At 40.9% G+C, this 14778-nt stretch overlaps 1 protein-coding gene across 1 annotated transcript; it reads left to right on the forward strand.

The window, feature by feature from the left end:
• Positions 1-1152: 1152 nt before the first annotated feature.
• LOC146660339 (protocadherin-10-like) lies at positions 1153-5716 on the forward strand. The gene is made up of 4 exons (XM_085419551.1): positions 1153-3787; positions 4732-4793; positions 4877-4989; positions 5300-5716. Exons 1-4 carry the CDS (start codon positions 1274-1276, stop codon positions 5569-5571), a joined length of 2961 nt encoding a protein of 986 aa, XP_085275677.1. The 5' UTR covers positions 1153-1273; the 3' UTR covers positions 5572-5716.
• Positions 5717-14778: the final 9062 nt, after the last annotated feature.

Genomic DNA, 14778 nt, shown 5'->3' on the forward strand with positions numbered 1-14778 from the left:
TTGTGTCCCCTTATCCCAGCTACTTAGTTTCTGCTATGCGTAAGTGATGCCATGTACTTAGGCTATGAAAAGCAGGTCAGTATGACCACTGAGAGAAAACCACATGTGCATCGCATGGATAGCCGTGGGATTATTCCTCACAAAATGTCTTAATTCCACTGTTCACTAATGATCCAGGGAAAATGCCCTCTAATCTCCATTCCATTAATTAAAAAGAGCATGAGCCAGTAGAAAACCTCACCATCTGCTGCAGTTTCATTCCTGCGGACAGATTGTGTTTTCAGTTTTAAACAGGGGAATGGGGATTTTTTTTTCTTTTTTTCTGAGCAAATGGGTGAAGTAAGCATTGAGGTGGGTAGTAAACATAATGCAACTGCTCTATTTAAGTACTAATACACTGAAATATGTTCGGGAAAAGATGTTTTAAACAGTAACAGTGCCTGCCAGGGTACTTTGATGGGGTTTGCGCTTATTCATAACATTTTTACAGCTTACAGACTTCGCAGTCAGAATGACATTAACCTTTCGAAACTTCATTGATGTTTTGCCATAAATGAATATATACTGATTGTTTTTCCCTTTTATTTTCCTCTAACCTGACAAAGATTAAAACGAGATTCTTACACCGATGTTATTCTAATAAATCGTTATCACAGTTCCATTTTTTTTTTATAAGATAACAAGTTTATGAGTTTCTACACGTGTTATTAATTTCTCAGTCATTTGTAGCAGGATCATTTTTGTTCTCTTTTTATTTCCTTATTTTGATATAGTAAAGGCATTTTTTGAAAATCTGAAAGTAGTTTGATTACATTGCACAATTATAACTTTTTGCCAGTTTTGTGGGTTAGCGTGACTACACTGCAGTAAGGTGTGCTTATGTCCGATTTCATTTCACTTTTATACTCTGTTATAAGAAATTGAATGTTGTACTTTTGACCTGCAGTCAAAGTCTAGAGACTGTGACATAAATTTGATCAGGCTAGTAGGCGAAAGATTATCCCACCAGATGTCGTTTCTCCTCTATTGGAACAGTGGGGCCAATAATAAACACACACACTCACAGACACAGTAATCTGAGGCAGGCGAGTAGCCCTTGCGCGTCCCTTTCTCTCTTCTCTTCTCTTTTCTCTCGGGCAGGCAGTGGCTGTTCCAGTCCAGCCAGTGTCAAGTTTTATCCCGGCTGTATGTTGGACAGTTCAGATTCAATCATCTTTTATGAGTACACTACAGACATAGTCCTTGTGAGTTGCCGAATTGCTTCTGCCTACAGATGGACATACAGGGCGCGATGAAAAGACTGAGTGGGAAATGGCATGTAGTCTACTATTTGGCATTGTTCATGTATTTATTGGATGCAGTCTGGGGACAGATACGTTACTCGATCCCAGAGGAACTAGAGCATGGAGCTTTTGTTGGCAATATTGCAGAAGACCTGGGTTTGGATTTGGATAAGCTCTCCGCGCGCAGATTCCGGATAGTCTCTGGCACTAAGAAGCAGTATGTGGAGGTAAATCTGGAAAATGGAGTTTTGTTCGTCAATGAAAGAATTGATCGCGAAGAACTGTGCGAGCAGAGTTTGTCCTGCTCTTTTCACTTGCAAGTGGTTATAGAAAACCCACTGGAACTCTACAGGGTAGAGATGGAAATTTTGGACGTGAATGACAACTCCCCTAATTTCCCGTGGACCGAATTTAATCTGGACATATCAGAGTCATCTGCGCCAGGTTCCCGTTTCCCACTTGAGAGCGCACAAGACTTAGACGTGGGATCCAACTCCCTCCGCACCTACTTGTTAAGTGTAAACGAACACTTCTTCTTGGATATACAGACGCGCAGTGACGGCAGTAAATTTGCAGAGCTAGTTCTGCAAAACCCGCTGGACAGAGAGCAGCAGAGTGCGCATCAGATGGTGCTCACGGCCGTGGATGGAGGCGCACCGGAGAGATCAGGCACTGTGCAAATTGACATCACCGTTCTGGACGCAAACGATAACGCGCCTGTGTTTGATCAGTCGTTTTACAGAGTGAGGCTGGCCGAAAACGCGCCCAAAGGTACAGTTGTTATAAAACTTAACGCTTCCGATCTTGACGAGGGTTCCAACGCTGATATCAGCTATTCATTCAGTGGCCACGCTCCCATCAAGGTGCGCCAGCTTTTCAGCGTGGATTCAGAAACGGGGGAGATCAAAGTCAAAGGAGTGATAGATTATGAAAAGACCAGGATGCATGAAATTTATGTCCAGGCTAAAGATAAAGGCCCATCTGCCGTAGCAGTTCACTGTAAAGTGCTGGTCAGCGTTTTGGATAAAAATGACAACCTCCCAGAGGTGATCTTAACATCTGTATCCACACCTGTGCAGGAGGACGCTCCTCCCGGGACGGTAATAGCCGTCATAAGCGTGATGGACAAAGACTCAGGTGAAAACGGGAATGTGGACTGCGAGATTCCTCATCACGTCCCATTTCAGCTCCACTCGTCATTTAAGAATTACTACACTTTGGTTACCTGCGATTTTTTGGATAGGGAGGCAGTCGCGGAGTACAACATCACTCTCACTGCCCGAGATATGGGTTCCCCTCCTTTATTCACCAGGAAAACAATTTTAGTGCAAGTGTCTGATGTGAACGACAACACGCCGAACTTTAAACAGCCTTCGTACACTGTGTATCTGACAGAGAATAACGCGCCGGGGGCGTCTATTTGTGCGCTGACTGCACTGGATCCCGATTCTGGTCAAAATGCGTACTTGTCATATTCAGTCCTAGAAGGTGACATACACGGAATGCCCGTGTCCACGTATGTGTCCGTAAACTCAGACAACGGTAACATTTACGCGCTGCGATCCTTTGATCACGAGCAACTCAAAAACTTTCAGATCACGGTTCAAGCTCAAGACGCGGGATTCCCGCCTCTGAGCAGCAACGTTACAGTGAACATCTTCATTTTGGACCAAAACGACAATGCACCTGTTATAGTTTCACATGTTCCGCAAAACGGCACTGCGCCCAGCGAAACTGTGCCCAGATCAGTTGACGCCGGCTATCTCGTTACCAAAATCAGCGCGGAGGACGCAGATGCGGGTCAGAACTCGAGGCTTTTCTATGAGATGCTCCAAGCAACAGACCCGAGTTTGTTCAGCATTGCTCTTTACACGGGCGAAATCAGGACGATACGTCAGTTAGTGGAGAAAGACCCCACGAGGCATAGACTGGTCATTCTGGTGAAGGACAATGGTCAGCCACCCCTCTCGGCCACAGTTTCCATCATTCTGTCAGTGGTTGACAGCCTGCCAGATTCCCCGCCCGATCTGGGTGACCTGTCACTAAGCCCACATCACAGCACCAACTTTACACTGTACTTAATCGTGTCTCTGGGCGCAGTGTCCTTCACATTTCTAGTGGCTATTATCGTCCTCGTTGCGGTGAGGAGACTGAAAGGCAGACCTTCCAACAAAGAGTCCAAGTTCCCCTCCATCAGCTGCTGCTGCTGCTCTCGTTCAGAAATATCCACTACCACAGAGGTGTTCAAAAAGTCCAACTTAAATGTCCGCATGTCCACGGGCGCGTCAGAGGTAAACAGCAATGGCGCACTCCCCCAGGTCTATTGCTACAAAATGTGCCTGACACCGGAATCATCCAAAAGCGACTTCATGTTCCTAAAACCGTGCAGCCCGGCAATGTCAGTTCAGCAGAATAATGCCAAGAGCACAGACTACCTGACTTCTGGATGGAGCGCGCTGGACCACAATGAGCTGTCCAACAAAAGAGCAGCAACCCCAAACGAGGTAATGTGCTGAAATGAAGTGAATGAATACACTAAGACAGTGCTTTTCCTTCTCTGTCTTACTATCCACTTTAAGGCATCACAAACTATATCCACTCTGTCATGTCTCATCCCAGCCCTCTTCCTGCCATGCTGCATTTTATAGGCCTTCTACAGGCATAACTGCCATAAAACATCTAATATGCTGGGAGAAGATGGAGCAAAATCATTTACTTTACTTTACTGATGGTTTCCAAACACATGTATGCTAATCTGTAAAATCCCAAAGTCAGATTAGATGCTATTATGTATGCTGTGTACACGCATACACACACACACACACACACACACACACACACACATATAGATACATTTACATATAAAGATACATACATACATATATTATATACTTTACTACTTTATTTTATTCATCCCTTTTTTTTGGAATAAAACAAATGAGGTTGACTCTACACCTAGTAACTAATGAAATAGAAAATACAGCCTCAACCCTGTACCTTGTAGCAGTAAGCTACCCTGCTGTTTGGAAGATCACAGTGTGACAAGGTGTGTAACACGGGCATAAAAGGTGCTGCAGGGATAAAAGAGATACACGTTTTTATCACCAACTTGAAGCTATCTTTTGATGTTAACACAACTCCTGGCGCATTTGTGCTCTAGTCAGCAGCATTAGTGTCTGCACCTCACATTAGCCACATATTCTCAGATTAAGCAGTAACTCCTTTATCACTTTTCAAAGCCTTACTTTTATGTTTGACAGTCGCAAAAGATATGTAAGACAGAAAAAAATGTGTCACAAGTTTAAAGCTTTAAACTGACTTTCTGTTGGCTTTCTCTTAACTTCAAACCTATCCACCGCTGACAGCCAACAAGACTACACCTACACAGCAGTGTTCTCCCTGAAGTTCTCACTGATATTCAAAGTTTCTTTATGTTTTAAACTGGCAGCTCAAGTATTCAAACAAGGACTGGACGTGGACCAATAACCAGCGCAACTCGGCATACAAGAGGTGAGTACATAGCTGATTCAGTTGGGCAAACACTCACACACACACTTGAATTTACACTTCTGTTATTTCTCTTATCTTTCCAGGTATAGCTCAGCAAATATGGAGGGCACGCTTTCACGCCAACCAAAATTTGACTCTGATGGGTTTTCCTGCTCTGTGGCACCACAGTACTGGACTTGGGGGAACCACATGAATGGTGGGTGGTAGATGTGCAATTTTGGCACATTATTGTTCATGTAAACGAGGGTGGCGGTGTGGCTGGGATTTCTGTGCCTGAGGATTTACTGCGACATTAAAAACCAAAAGGGAGATAATACCAGGCCCCTAAACCGGGGGAATTTTAATGCATCAACATGAGGATTATAAGTCCCTGAAAGAAGTGTTATTTGCACAAAAAAAATTAAGAAAATGCCTTTAAAACCGCCTTATTCAAATCAAAAAGACTGTATTTAAATATGAAGAAATAATCTCCAAAAGCAAATTTTAATGCATGCATATTTTTACAGACTGCAAGATGCCTCTTCAAGAGGGAGCAGCTCCAAACTATTCATGGACTAACAAGTCCACACAGCCTCATCCTGAAACACCGGACTACCAGCACAACGTGTACATTCCGGGCACCACAACTGGATACAGCACTCTGAAGCTGGCACCAAGAGGAGAACTGGACGTATACAACACCTTCTCCACTTTTGGAAAGAAAAAGAAATTCATCTCAAACTATGAACAATCTTTTGACAAAGATGGCAGTCATATAAGTAATTCTATATTTAAGTAATCCAAAACGTCAGCGAGGACATGCCAAACACTTGTTGTCAATGTACTGGTCATGTTTCCGTAGCTTCTCTGTGTGTCAAAGCTGTGAATAAACTACTGTAACTGTGCTAGCAGTACCTTTCATAGGTTTCTATTAATAGCCAGCATTTAACAAATGTACTTTTAAGGTGTGATTTATTTTCTAAAATATAAAACTACAACTGTTTTACTACGACAATAAAAGGTTTGTGCGACTAGTATCCTGCATGTCTTTATCCATTTACTGTCCATAATGCACAGGCAATGCAAAACAGTATGGAAATGTACCGAAAGAGAAGTCGAGAAAAGCAATGTAACATCTTTTTTTTTTTAATTAAAGCAATTAATCTGTCAAATATAAATAAAAAAGAGGATTAAGTTGAAGAGTGTAAGCACTGAAGCTGTACATCTTACACTGAGGGATTTTGTTACAGGGAATAACATCACAGCTATAATATATTTCCTCTGTCTCGTGCAGTCGACCATCACACTAACACGTCACAGTGAATTGTTGGTGACATTTTGAAGGGCAATAACGCCAGTGAAGTGATGCAGATCCTGTAAGGTTATGGCAAAAGACTTACAGCTCCTGGACAGTAAGTGGAAAGCATAAGAGCACATAATTCACTTATGGGTTGCATGTATTCATGATGTATTCATTATTAGTGGTTGGGCTTGTATATTAATGAGTGTTTACATAATTATTCTTAGTAGGAATTATTACTCTGTATATATGCTATGTACAGAATAAATGAATAAACTTGAGACCAGCTCAAAAAACTTCATTTGTTTTTGTTATGGGTTTTTTTTCTTTTTTTCGGGGGGGGGGGGCTCTTTCGACAAAGCTGCTACATTTTTATGGCTATGTGAAGAACCAAAGTTAACTTTGGAAGTTAATGTGACTCAAAAGTGATGGTCACTTTCACCATGAATAACTATGCACATGGGGTAGCTCAGGTAGTAGAGCAGGTCAACTAGTAATCTGAAGGTTGGTGGTTTGAACCATGTCTGCTCCAGTGTGCATCCTGAATGTCTTTGGGGAAGATACTAACCCCAAGTTGCTCTCCAGTGCCCCAGTGGGGGTACGAATGTGTGTAAATGTTAGCGTGAATGAGGTAAACCGCTTAGAGTGTTCAGATAGAGTACAAAAGTCTTATATAAGATCCCATCCATTTACATCAGTGCACTATGGTGTAAGAGTGAAACAAATAGATGTTCTTTTTGCTACCTATTAAAAGACACCACTTCAATGTGGTCTTCCATTAAAACGCTTTTAGAAAACGATGAGTAAAAATCTAATCTTCACATTAAATCAGTTGTTCTTTGCCAGCTGCTGACACTAATGCTGGGCTCCACTGGTTCCAGAGGTGAAGCATCCAGTCATATTTTAAAGATAAAACTATGATGTGTTTGGGCATATGGCTTTGAATGCCTTTTAACCTTCTTCATGAAGCTTTCCTTAGTAAAGACACGGCTTTTAAACTGCACTGTGGGAATTATCCACAGGATCCATTGTCTTTAACTGAGCTATTACAGGCTAGTGGGTTAATCATGGGCTAGGGCCTGACTGCCTCAGTGAACTGCTTCAAGCTGAGTGCCAAGGGCCATTTTGGACTCTGAAAATCAAGTCATGAGGATAAAACCTGGAAAAAAAAGAAAATTTTACTCTGTTATACAGAGACTATTAGGAATTTAGAAAACAAGTCCAATTATGCCCGTAACAACATCCTGCCAGAAATTACAGATAACGAAGCCAAGATTTATCTTTGACTGTATCATAACCAAAAACAGCCGAGCTTAGCAGTCCCATGTGCTCTAAGCAGGGACAGACAGCATATGCCCAGCTTCTGCTCTGTGTAAAATCTATTCACAGCCAAATCTGTGCTGCTTTATTTTCATTTATCTCCAGTGACTATTCCCCCCACCAATCCATAGCTCCCACATCTCCAGCCAAGTGCAGGGATTTCATCTAATCTCCACCAGAGGGCGCGTTTACTTCATACATCTCTGGTGTGTTTTGGTGTGTCTTAAATGCGTTAATAATAATAAATATTAAATACGTTCCTGTTTCTTTTAATTGGTAAGTTAGTTGTTATGTCTAATTTGTGGTTTGATAGGAAGTGCAATATATATATATATATATATATATATATATATATATATATATATATATATATATATATATATATATATATATATATATATATATATATATATATATATATTGCACTAAGCTAAGATACTGCGCAGGACCCTCAAGCTCCCAGGCCTCTGGTAGAGGACCCGAGCTTGAAGGATAAACCGCCCGCAGGGGCGTGCTGGGTGTTTTACAGGGCGTTGTTGGAATGCTACTACGCAAGTAGTATATATATATATATATATATATATATATATATATATATATATATATATATATATATATATATATATATATATGGGAACCATGAAGAGGTACTTGCAGAGGGTCAGGCAAGTCCTGAGGAGTCAGCTGAATGGTAAGAACAAGATCCGGGCCATCAACACGTACGCCCTGCCCGTGATCAGGTACCCTGCTGGGGTAATAGGCTGGCCAAAGGAGGAGATAGAAGCCACTGACATAAAGACAAGAAAACTCCTTACCATGCATGGAGGGTTTCACCCCAAGTCCAGCACCCTGAGGCTGTACGCTAAGCGGAAGGAAGGGGGCCGGGGACTGGTGAGTGTCAGCACCACAGTCCAGGATGAGACAACGAACATCCAAGAATACATTGGGAAGATGGCCCCAACTGACCGAGTGCTCAGTGAATACCTCAGGCAGCAGAAACCCAAGAAAGAGGAGGGACACGAGGAACCATCATGGAAGGACAGGCCCCTGCACGGTTGTAGGGGTTATATACACTATATACACTATATACACTATATACACCTTTTGTTGTGGGCAGTCTGAGGTACACCTGTGCACTACTCATGATGTCAGATCAGCATCCTGATGTGGCACACCTGTGAGGTGGGATGGATTATCTCAATATAGCAGATGTGCCCACTACCACACATTTGGACTGATTTGTGACCACTGTTTGGGAGGGATGGTTATATTGTGTATCTGGAATGAATTTTAGGTCTCTACGTCCATCCCATGGGGAATGGGAGCAAAAACAAAAGTGTTGCATTTATATTTTTGTTCAGTGTATATATATATATATATATATATATATATATATATATATATGAGTGTCAGCACCACAGTCCAGGATGAGACAACGAACATCCAAGAATACATTGGGAAGATGGCCCCAACTGACCGAGTGCTCAGTGAATACCTCAGGCAGCAGAAACCCAAGAAAGAGGAGGGAGACGAGGAACCATCATGGAAGGACAGGCCCTTGCACGGTATGTACCACCGGCAGATAGAGGAGGTGGCTGATATCCAGAAATCCTACCAGTGGCTGGACAAAGCTGGACTGAAAGACAGCACAGAGGCACTAATCATGGCAGCACAAGAACAAGCTCTGAGCACAAGATCCATAGAGGCTGGGGTCTATCACACCAGGCAAGACCCCAGGTGCAGGCTGTGTAAAGATGCCCCAGAGACAATCCAGCACATAACAGCAGGGTGCAAGATGCTAGCAGGCAAGGCATACATGGAACGCCATAACCAAGTGGCCGGCATAGTGTACAGGAACATCTGTGCCGAGTATAACCTGGAAGTCCCGAGGTCAAAATGGGAGATGCCCCCAAGGGTGGTGGAGAATGACCGAGCTAAGATCCTGTGGGACTTCCAGATACAGACGGACAAAATGGTGGTGGCTAACCAACCGGACATAGTGGTGGTAGACAAACAGAAGAAGACGGCCGTAGTGATCGATGTAGCGGTTCCGAATGACAGCAATATCAGGAAGAAGGAACACGAGAAGCTGGAGAAATACCAAGGGCTCAGAGAAGAGCTCGAGAGGATGTGGAGGGTGAAGGTAACGGTGGTCCCCGTGGTAATTGGAGCACTAGGTGCGGTGACTCCCAAGCTAGGCGAGTGGCTCCAGCAGATCCCGGGAACAACATCGGAGATCTCTGTCCAGAAGAGCGCAGTCCTGGGAACAGCTAAGATACTGCGCAGGACCCTCAAGCTCCCAGGCCTCTGGTAGAGGACCCGAGCTTGAAGGATAAACCGCCCGCAGGGGCGTGCTGGGTGTTTTATATATATATATATATATATATATATATATATATATATATATATATATATATATATCAGTGATTGAGTTATCAGTTGGTAGAAAACCTTGCAAGGGTTTAGGAGTGGAATAAATTCATGTTAAGGCTGTTATTTCCTGTTACATATAAAATAACAAAAGATGAAGAAATTTTCTTAAAATTTCCTTAATAATTGAAATACATTTTTATGAAAGCCTAATAATAAAGCCTAATAATATATTGATATAATATATTATATAATTATTGATCAGTGTAGTGTTCAATCTATGTTAGATGTACATCTTTGGAAGTCAGCACTGATTCATTGATACTGCAGCTTTTTAATTCAATTATGTAAAACAGACTCAAATGAAATTTTTAATTTATGTTCCCTGAAGCACATCTCCTTTCATTTGAAAGTTTTACTACTATTTCCATTATTTTAAAAAATTAAAACCTGAATTGTGTTATATTCTGAGAAGTTTATGCCTCATTGTTTTTGTTTCTTTTTCCAAATGTTTTAAAAGTATATATTTGAAAACTTTGCCAGGAGAAACCAGAACAAGGCAAGATCCTGAAAACAGAGAGATACATCTGAAAACAGAAATCCAGTATATAAGGCAAAAACAGATGTTTTACCACTCTGAGTTGGAAAGTTAATATTTGTTATGACTTCCTTTTTTTTAGCCAAAAAAAAAAAAAAAAAAAAAACATAGCCAGAAATTTCTTAAACAAGCTCTGTTGTAATTTTTCTAAGTAGTCTTCAGGACTGGTCCTCCAGTCTTCTTGAAGGACATTCAAAGCTCTTTTTTGGACGTGGGTAGTCTCTTGTTCTGTCCTCTGTCAAGGTGATTTCACACTGTTTGAGATTACTGAAAATTAACCTGTTGCCAATCAGATGTTTCAGATAGTCAGATAGCATTTGCACAGCAGGTCATTATTTAATGGTTCTTTTCTCCCTTCATATTTTGTCAGTTTTCACAAGTTCTGCAAGACCACTGAATGAAACACATCATCAAAGCATGACAGAACCTCTGTCATGGTTTACAGATGGCTACTGTTGTACCTGGCCTCCTTACATATTGATGAGTGAGTACATACATACATACATACATACATACATACATACATGTACATACATACATACATACATACATATAAATAAATTTAATTTTTAAGCTTGCCACTTGCAAGAAATGTGAACAAATTGGTTCTTTGCTTGTTGTCTGTTATATGTAGACACAACACTGGTTAATCGGTTGAGGAGGATGCTTTTGTTATGTTTGAATGATTCATAGATAGTGTTTAACAAACAAACAAAAAATGCTTAGGTACAAGGACTGCTGAAAACGCAAAATGAAATGAAAAAAGTATCCAGTTATCATGGATATATACATAATTAAATAATACATTTAATGTGGATGGGAGGATGGGGTGTGAGGGGGGGCACTTTTCAAATTAGGGTTGGTTCAAGACTTTTGCACAGTCCTGTAGTTGTAATCTTTCTAGCAAATGATTAAACAAGCTGAAACAAACTGATTCAGTAAATCTCTGTTCCTAATTAAGGCTCAGATGGCGTATGTGGTGCTTCTTGTTACGCTTGGTGAGGAGCTTGATCTCTTCCTCCTCTTGAGTAAAAGGTTAAAATGAGTTAACGTGTCATAATTAATTAAAATTAATTAAAACGCAAAAACAGTGGGCTATGTGAAGCTGCTGCCCTGGCAATCGCGGTTATAAGTTGAGGAAAACAGCCAACAACAGAAGGTATGTAATGAACTATATTTTACTTTCTGCACAGACTCAAAGTCAACTCATGGAAAGATTGAAAGAATTCATGATAGTAATAAAAACATAACAGTGTTTACATATATGGCACAGGAGCAAAGTGTTTGAGCAATTCTTTCAAATGCATTAAAGACAACATGGTGTGTGCTTTGCATGTACAGTGTTTTCTGTAATTTTCTGTGTTGTCACTGGATGGAGCCAAAGGAAAAGAGAGAGATTAAGCATCACCCTCATCTTGTCATCTGCCATGTCAACACAAAATGGTTTAAGCTTGCAGAAAAAGCTGACAAGTAAAAATATGACAGCTAGGAGAAATAATGAGAAGCACTGTATGCTGCATAGGCTGTATTAAAGGGGGAGACTGAAGCTTCTTTGCAGTAGCTTAGCTCAAAAGGAAAAGGAAACTTTGCATCACAGGATTAGTAGAAGAGACTCAGGCTGCATGAAGACATGGAGGTAAAAAAAAAAAAAAAGAAGCTAAACTAAAGGGTGACGGGTTGTCTTCACTGACATCTCATCAGTAAAGTTAGTAAAAAAGAAGAAGAAGAAAAAAGACTGCATCTCCAGTTTAAAATAACACTTTTAGATGGTTTTAAAATATACATGAAACAAAATGTGACCATTTAAAATGATTAAAGCTTTTATATATATATATTTTTATATGCCTGGATTTTCAAGTTGGACTCTTTGTCCTTATTGCAAACAATCTTCTGTTTTTCCCCTTGCTTTTGGAACTTTAACCTTTGACTGAATCATTACCTCCATTTAGCATATTTTTTAAGAGCTTGACTCTTTTTGGCCATTAATAACAGAATAACCCTTTAAAAATCTTTCTTGTTGCAAATGCAAGTTGCATTTTTCAGTTGCTCAAGCAAACTGAAAAAGTTTGCATGGGCCTCTAGGGAGCAGTTTCACTGGAAATGCATGCATTAAGTGGTCAGAAGGATACTCTGTCATGTTTGAATGTTTCGTGGATCCAAATGATTTATTAAGTGATTAGCTTTTTTCACTCCAAGTGGCAGCCAAAAACAAAGTCCACAAAACCTTGGGGCGACAGCAGAGGGCTGTCTTCAGAGAACAGCCTGGAAAAGAATGCAAAGGGACAATGAACTAAAGCAAACTGAAAACAGACACAGGAGGAGAGGATATGCGAAACACCAGGGTAATGAGATACTGCTGAAACTAATCCAAGAAGACAAGAAACCAAGCTGGGAACAAACACAAGCGACTGAAGCTGCCCAAATAAAACAGGATGTAACAAAATGAGGGCACACCTAACACCGAAACTGAGATTAAACCACAGACACATAGAACACAATAGGGCAGGAAAAGTGAAACAGTAACTATATTTAATGATTAAAAAAGTAATCATATCTAAAACTAAGAAAACCTGAAAATAGAATCAAAAGCAGAACACGAACAATGCACATGATGCACACTGATCCGAAGATCGTTTGTCCCTTACACATACATTGGAAAAAGAACTCTTGTAAGATGATGGATACTTTTTTTTCAGAGCATCCGAAATTATTGTTTGTTTGTTTTTTTCAAGCTGTTTAATTCATTTAATTTGGCTCTGGAGAGTCTGTAACAGCTGCATGATTATCTTATCAGAGGCCTTTCATGTGTGCTGGGAGCCAACAGAAAGTCAATCAGTTCAGCAAATGAGGGTCTTGGTTGCACATGTCCTAAATGAGAACTAATGTGCATGCTCACGGGCCTAAAATGTGGAAGCAGATGTAAGTACCTCATGGAGGACCTTTGGTATATGCACTGATAAGCAACTTTCATTCAAATGAATGAGGCGCTGTCCTGAACTGCAGTATCCACTTTTCCTCAGCTCACCCCAATTGAAGCCCCATTCTTCATTCAAAGTCACTTTATTGTGTTTTCTTGTTGTTGTTTGGGTACTTACAAAAAACATTACATTTCATACATACTCTATCCATTTGGGCACTTTGGTACATTTTTCTTCTTCGTGTGGGTGCCTTAGGTTGCACTGTATCATGTTTACCGCTGAGCACCTTTGAGGGTCATAAAAAGCATCTCCTTCATTTCTTTGTCAAGTAACAGTGAGAGCTACAGCAGATAAATTTGGCAACACCTCCATGGCGTCCGTTTCTGACATCCATTCCTTTTCTTCTGCTTCTCCACTTCAGAGGGGGCCTGGAGTCTATTCCAGCTGTCATAGGGTGAAAGATGGAGTACACCGGGGTACACCGATATACTGGACAGGTCACCAGTCTGACACAGGGCAAACACAGAGAAAGAGAGCAACAACATTCACACTCACATTGATGCCAAATTTTAGAATCACCAGTTAACCTAACCCCAGTAACTGCCAGTCCCTGACAGAACCCACGCAAACATGGGGACAGCATGCTAACTCCACACAGAAAGGCATCACAGAGCGACGACGGTGATGAAATGAACATGATTTTAAAAATGAGACATAAAGGGATATGATTCTGTTAACTCTTCTGACTCAATTGATTATATTGTTTGACTTTCATAACAGGCAGCACGGTGTCACGGTGGTTAGCACTGTTGCTGCACAGCAAGAAGGTCCTGAGTTCAATTCCTGAGTGTGAATGGTTGTCTGTCTTTGTGTGTTAGCCCTGTGACAGACTGGTGTACCCCGCCTCTTGCCCTATCACAGCTGGAATAGGCTCCTGCGACCCTGAAAAGTGGAAGTGACTGAATGAATGGACTTTCATAACATCAGAGGACCAGAGATGAGCAAACACATGCTCACCAAATTTATGATTTTTCTAAAGCCTATGATTTGCTCTTAATCAAAGACGCTGCTATTATGCAAAGAATGAGTTAATTATCAAATATTAATTTTTAAAAATACATTAACCGGAACTAGTTATTATTGCTGTTGTTGCTGTTTTTTCTTTGTTTTTTTGTTTTTTAATCCAGTCAGCCATCTGTCAGCCAGCCATCCATTTCTTTTTTTTTTTTTTTTTTTTTAATCAATCAATTAATTTTTTTTTTTTTGCTCTATGCTCTATTAGACAACACATGATGCAAGCTGTTGCACAAAATGCCAAAAATATTCTTTAAAAAACACAAAGAAAGAAAGAAGGGTTCCATATGGGCACCCTTTAATTTCACTGAGGAGACCTCGCCAGTCTGCTCAAGCCCTGCTCAGACGTTGCATACGCCCCTGCAGAGCAGGGCTGTGAGAGCCCCCCCTCTCCTCCTCCAGCGGCACTGTGCTGTAAATGGCCTG

Source organism: Rhamphochromis longiceps, linkage group LG10 (genome assembly GCF_057381845.1).
Source record: "Rhamphochromis longiceps isolate RC_006_pf linkage group LG10, R_longiceps_female_GT1.1, whole genome shotgun sequence".
Lineage (NCBI taxonomy): Eukaryota > Metazoa > Chordata > Actinopteri > Cichliformes > Cichlidae > Rhamphochromis > Rhamphochromis longiceps.

What these genes read in the sequence shown, in the direction of transcription:
- LOC146660339 (XM_085419551.1), top strand. Translation starts at nt 1,274, where the DNA reads ATGGACATACAGGGCGCGATGAAAAGACTGAGTGGGAAATGGCATGTA. An exon ending in GAGCAGCAACCCCAAACGAG is followed by an intron (nt 3,788 to 4,731) that starts GTAATGTGCTGA and finishes TTAAACTGGCAG; the next exon opens with CTCAAGTATTCAAACAAGGA. An exon ending in TTGGGGGAACCACATGAATG is followed by an intron (nt 4,990 to 5,299) that starts GTGGGTGGTAGA and finishes ATATTTTTACAG; the next exon opens with ACTGCAAGATGCCTCTTCAA.